The sequence below is a fragment of the Triturus cristatus genome, chromosome 5_2 (genome assembly GCF_964204655.1).
Source record: "Triturus cristatus chromosome 5_2, aTriCri1.1, whole genome shotgun sequence".
Classification (NCBI taxonomy): domain Eukaryota; kingdom Metazoa; phylum Chordata; class Amphibia; order Caudata; family Salamandridae; genus Triturus; species Triturus cristatus.
Window position 1 is genome coordinate 272320326 of NC_140588.1, and position 6268 is coordinate 272326593.

Below are 6268 nucleotides of genomic sequence, written 5' to 3' on the forward strand. Positions count from 1 at the left end.
CGCTCTTCATTTCATAATAGATGCGACACCGTAACGAATGCCGTCATGATGCAGTACAGCAGAGACCTGAAAGGCCACTTGGCCTCTTTGTTCCTGAATGAAAACATTAACCTTGGCAAAAAATACGTCTTTGACATTAAACGGACTTCAAAGGAGGTGTACGACCATGCCCGGCGGGCGCTGTACAATGCTGGCATTGTGGATCTGGCCCCCAGCAGTAACCAGAGTGCCACCAATTCCCCCCTCAAGTCTTCAGAGCATGGCCTGGATTGCGACGGGTGCGAGGGCCTTCACTGCCACCAAACCAAGGCCCTGCAGGAGAAGCTGCGGAAGCTGAAGGAGGCCATGCTGTGCATGGTCTGCTGCGAGGAGGAAATCAACTCGGCCTTCTGCCCGTGTGGTCACATGGTGTGCTGCGAGGGGTGTGCTGGCCAGTTACAGGTAACTAGCTTCTTCGTTCAGGCATCCCACGTAATGAGTGCTTGTGGTTATCTGACAATGCGTTAACTGGAGTCTTGTGTCCTAATGATTACCATATGTAATGCCAAGGGGTTTTAAAATATTAGATCCTGCATGACATTCTCCCACTGCCCGCAGGGTGTTTCTTTAGTTGGATTGAAGTTGGAAAGGCTCTTATTTGCACTTGGCTTTGTGTGTGAAATCTTTCCTCTTGAAACTCCTATTGTCTACTCCGAACCTCTAAAGAAGTTTGGAAAATTGACCAATTTTGAATGAGTGACTCATACGATTTAGCTGGCATGGAACTCCATGTTGGATTTATGTTTTCATTGGAAGTTGAATTTTGAAGTATTTAGATTTGTACCTGCCCTCACTTCTCTGTTTTTGGACCATCTTATTCAAGTCCAGAAAAATCCTGAAATTTCAATCTTTGAGGTCAAGGCTTCCATCACATCTCATCAAGAAGGTGGTGATGAATAAGACCTATTTATTACCCAGCACAAGAACTTAGACATTTTAATCTTTTAATGCATGTGGGGCCCTACCCATCTCATACCTGGGTAAGAATCCAGGTGCAGACCTATAACGTACACATCATTGATGGGAGCATAATGGCTGAACTTGTAGCTCTGTAAGATGATCATAAAGCGGTGGATTGGTTAATTTTTCATCTCGAGAACCTTTTTTCATCAGAAGGGCCTTAGCCGTCACCATAAGCCGTGATTGTAATGAACAACGATTGGCACAGAGACCAGGCCTCCACTGTGGACCACGATCTTCGATCTGATGGTGCTTGGTGGTATACTCCATTCATAAAAATGCAATAGATCTTCCATCCTTTAACACTTATACGATGTTGCCCTGAACATTGGTAACTTAAAGAAGAGGAAGCTGCTTTAAATTTGCAGAATCCTTTGTTCTAACCTGTAGTGATGGCAGAGAAAATGTGAATGATATGTGGGTTTGACATTTTTTGTTGTAGTCCATACACTAGGACATTATTTGTGCCCAGCTCTTTGCATTTATTTCTTCCATTGGGACTGCTGGGTAGAAGTGAGCAGGGTTGTGTGGTTAAAGTCTCCTTGATCCTCTTTTAGTAGCCTGTGGCGTTTTATCAGAGTTCTAGTTTCTGAAGAGTTTGTTTTGTGCCTTCATAATGGATTTGTGATAGAATAATGAGTTGCAGTGCACCTCGTATTTGATCTATGCTAGAAATCCTGTTGGGCAAATTCCTAAAATGTATCGTTGCTTATACATTCATGTATATCTCCAGAAAAAGCCCTGTATTTACAAACTCTGACCCCCCACTCACAAAAATTCGAATCTGAACTAAGCGAAATGGTTAAGATATGAAGTTGGAACCATTTCTAGTTCGGGGACAGTTGAAGTATTGTGTCAAATTGCTATTCACAATTTGTTCTACAAAAAAACCTGATGTGCAATTGTATATAACGGCATTATTTAGTCTTGGTAAGATATTGCCTTTCCCCTGCTATTTTCCAGAGACTGTTAGTACTGTATGTTCAAATCGTACAAGTCACCATTATTAAGAGTATAAAACAAGTAATTGAAGAGCTTGTGACTCAAGAACAAGATCACCTTGCAGAACCTGGATTCGGGGCCGCCCTGCGATAAAGAACTTGTGCAGACACCAACTGTATCGTGCACGTAGTTGTATCACTTCTGTTTTTTGTGGAAAGTCTGCTGTGGTGGTGCGCACAGGTGCATAACACATCCTGCAGCATCACATAGTGGTTTGTCACATCCCTGTAGTGAAAATGCAATCATAGGGGTGATATAGCCACATACCTCTAATGTTTATTCTAATGGTGGATAACTCATCCTCTGGAATGATAAATGCAGGGCCCACGCCTCCCCAACTCCCCCCCCCCCCCCCCCCCCCCCCTCACTCCCGTATTGTCACATGACTCTTTTGTGTAAGTCACCCTTTCCAATTGACCACATCCTATTTGTTCCTAATATGCTAAGGTGACTTTCCCTTTTTCTACTACTGTCGATGAAAATACAGCACACTTTTAGCTACCGTGTAGTGCTTTCGCGTTTGTGTGGCAGTACTTTCCTGTTGTGAGCAATGATGTTGCCACATCCTTGTTCAGCAGTGTGTTGCGTGCACCGAGATCCCCCACTATACACTGCGGAGCAGAGATTGCGGCCAACTCAAAATTTGAAAATGTGCCTTCACACAGGGGTTCTTTCGCGGCTCAAAATGCAAATATTTGAGCCATCTGGCACTCCGTATTACTGATCTGCTAGCAGTTATCTTGTGAATCTTGGTTAATTAAAAAAAAAAGCATTTGCAATGCAATAGGTCTCGCATTTGTGAGAGTTTAAGCTATTGGCATTGTAAATGACAATGCCTTTTATTTATTTGATAATTAACACATAAATATAAGGCATTGGCATTTACAATGCCAATAGCTCAAACTCTAGTAAATGCGAGTCTTATTGCATTTTAAACAGGAGGCCATTTTCCCGGGCTGCTTGGATAGTGAAAGCATGCATGGCGCGCTGTTTGTTGCAGGAAAGCATGTCATGCCTTCAATAGGTGAAACTCATTAAAGAAAATAGTGCTTAGAGTATCCGGTGCAACAAACTAGGGCCAGTCCTCATGTGAGGTAACAAATGAAGACCAAACCGTACTAAGGAGGGACTCACAAGTCTATTAACGAATCATAAGCCAGCATTTAGAAAGGACAGTGACACAAGCCAATAACAAATATGGGCAGAGAGTCGGCAGGACTTCAAGTCATACTCGAATACAGCATGCCTTGCAGCGCATGTGCTGCCCAGGCTCGACCTAAAAAGAAAATGCAAGTGGTTTAAAAGAGGAAACTTAATTCCTGCCTGTAATCTGTTGCTCATATGTGGAGGTCTGTCAAGTTAAACTGTTGGAAGAAGTTTTTGGTACATAGAAATGATTGCTCTAGTTACCTGTCGGGTAATGCTCATTTAGGCATAGCACAGCGTAGCCAATGGAAGGCTGAGAAATCTGGTGCCACCTGTTTTATGACATCTGACTATTGAGAGCTTTACAGTCAATCTAAAAAAGCATCTTCGAGCCCATTGTGTGATTTTTAATGTAGTTTAAATCAGCCAATCATTTATGCCCTTATGTTAGTGCCTAGTGCTAGTTTCATGTTTAGTTGTGTTTTTTATGAACTATATTCGTTTTTCAATTAATATTATTGTTTATAATCTGGCACTTCAAAGCAGACTGTTCTCTGGCTTTGAGCAGTATCAAAATAGTGTAGATAAATGCAATGCTCTGACTGCGTCCTATTCACCAGCTTGTTTTCTTTGTCTTATTAGGTGTGCCCGGTGTGTCGATCTCGTGTGGAGCATGTCCAGCACGTCTACCTGCCGACCCACGCCAGTTTGCTGAACCTTACTTTGATATGAACATTGCACCTGGATACCCTCTGGTTTGAGACCCAAAGTACTGTACTTAGTTGAAAGGAACTGCACTGTTGAGCTGCAATAATGGTGACATGGTCACCAGCATCAGCCAGAGTCGAGAAGCAGAAATACTTAGCCGGCGGGTGTGTATCTGGCTTTAAATGGAGGTCGAATTTCACCAGCTTTCTCGTTCTTGAGGAACCCATGAGAAGTGTGTTGATGGAGCAGATTGCCTTTCTCTTCCTATAGCCGCGCTCCTTCCGCTATAGGTTATGTTGCCAAAGGACCTTTACACAGTGTGACTGAGGGGGTGACCACAGACACTTTACACTGAACAATGAAGATTACCGCCAGCTACGTCAAGCATTTTATTTGGTTTTTATCTGTTAATTCTTTTTGTATTTTTTGATCTTTTACTGAATCTGACTCCACTTTTTTTTAAAATTTAATTGAGAGAACAAAGAATGCGTTAACATTATTTCTGACCCGTTTTAATTGTGTGGCATCCAAGGTTTGTTCTTTTTTTGTTGTGCTGCAGCTAGCTTTTTTAGTAGAGAAATAGGTTCAAACAGTATTATAGAAATGTAGTTGTTGGTTCGTAAGAATTCCATGCGGATCTCTCAAATCCAATGATTGTTACCAAGGCCCTCCTTGCAAATTGGCTGTTGAACTCCAAAGTATGTAGTTACTTCTGTTCGGGCATAGATTATACATACAAGTATGGTGATAAAAATCTCATCCCCAGATCAATGTACTCAGGATAAACCTGCTGATATTTATTGGCGAGGGGAGAATGCCCCGTAAATACTTCAGATTGTTATTCCAATTTATTGGCGATAAACTTCTATTCGGGTGGTATTGATCAAACCCAATTAATTCCGACTTGGAGAAGTCTGATTTTATCAGGTGCTATAAATAGCATACCAATTATCAACCAACTCGTAATGAGGGTCCCTATTTGGCATCCTGGTCAGTTCATATGACCACACTGACCCAAGCATTTTCAAAGGAAGTGGTTCTTCGCTCTGGATACTGCCCTGGATTTTTAAATGAACCTTAGGACTTTTATTTAAAAGACAAAACAAAAAAAAAAAGTTTTTGTGTGAGCAGATTTAAAAACGGGTTTTGAATTGCAAGGTTGTTGCATTTTTATTTCTTGCTGATATCTGCATTTTAGCCTCACTTTCTCAGGAGTTGGTGTTGTGGGACTAATCCAAAGGAATGAACTTTGTAAGGCACATGGACGATGCAAACTGTTTTTGTGTACATGTAGGAGTGTTCACTAAACCTTTCCTTTATATGAAAATTATTTTGGGTGGACCACTTTATCTTCCACCCTTCCTTTTATCCCAATCTCCCACTATCACTATTTTCTCTTCCTTTCTTCATAACTACCAAATCTGGGCATTTTTGGTCTTTGGATAAGCAGGAGTAAAGGGGAGACCATTTTGTGTGCAATACTAGCTGTCTGAAAAGCTGGACAAACCGACTACACCGTCACTTTACAGCAAACGTTCCTCTATCTCCTCTTCATATTGCCTTAATGTAGCAGTAAGTGTGTTCTTTATGCATTTTGTTTCTTTGCACAGACATTTTGTCAAAAACTATTATTGGAGAAAACTACTTTTTTATGGCACATGCACATAGCCTTGTAATTCCCAAGAAGTATTTATTTTTTCACTTTGTAAATTGAATTTAGTTTCTCAAAAGAGGTGACCGATAACTCCCATGTTCCGTGTAGTAGACAATTTCTGTCTTGTTTTATATTCTGTTCTGTAAAATAAAGGTCTACATTGGATTTATAAAAAAAAAAATTCTGCATCTGATTCTTATATACATGTCCTAAACATGCCAAAGTTTGACAGTTCTGTTGTAATTTCCTGGTATGGGGAGCATTTCATGTTCTAGATATTGCCATTTATTGAACACAATGGGGTTGTTAAAGTTGATTTCTAAATGAGGTGGATGGGAGGGGAAACAACCTTTACATCGTCGTCATTAGACCGTGATGCCATTACAACGATCGCGTGGTTACCACGCAATGCCATTACTACGCAAGTCATTACATCTACTTGCAGTAGATGACGCGCTAACATAAAGAATGGTATAGCTTACTCTTCCAACACCTTCCCTACTGTTGCGTAGGCTGGAGTTGGAATAGTAAATTATACATTCCTAATGTTAGCGCGCCATCTACTGCAAGTCGATGTAATGACTTGTGTGGTAATGGCATTGAGTGGTAACAACGCTGTCGACGACCGCATTGTGAAGGCACGCGATGTAATGACTCTCGTAGCAACGAGTCGTATTTGGATGGGAGTGAACCACACAGTGTTACGGTAAAACCGTTTTAACCATTTGAACCTGGACTTAATCCTGTGGAATCGTTGGC

At 41.3% G+C, this 6268-nt stretch overlaps 1 protein-coding gene across 1 annotated transcript in view; it reads left to right on the forward strand.

The window, feature by feature from the left end:
- Positions 1 to 5690, forward strand: part of MYLIP (myosin regulatory light chain interacting protein) — a 35217-nt gene extending 29527 nt beyond the window's left edge. The window contains exons 6-7 of the mRNA XM_085607034.1: positions 21 to 441; positions 3790 to 5690. Coding sequence (XP_085463160.1) covers positions 21 to 441; positions 3790 to 3879 — 511 coding nt within the window. The 3' untranslated portion in view covers positions 3880 to 5690. The remainder of the gene's footprint in view (positions 1 to 20; positions 442 to 3789) is intronic.
- Positions 5691 to 6268: the final 578 nt, after the last annotated feature.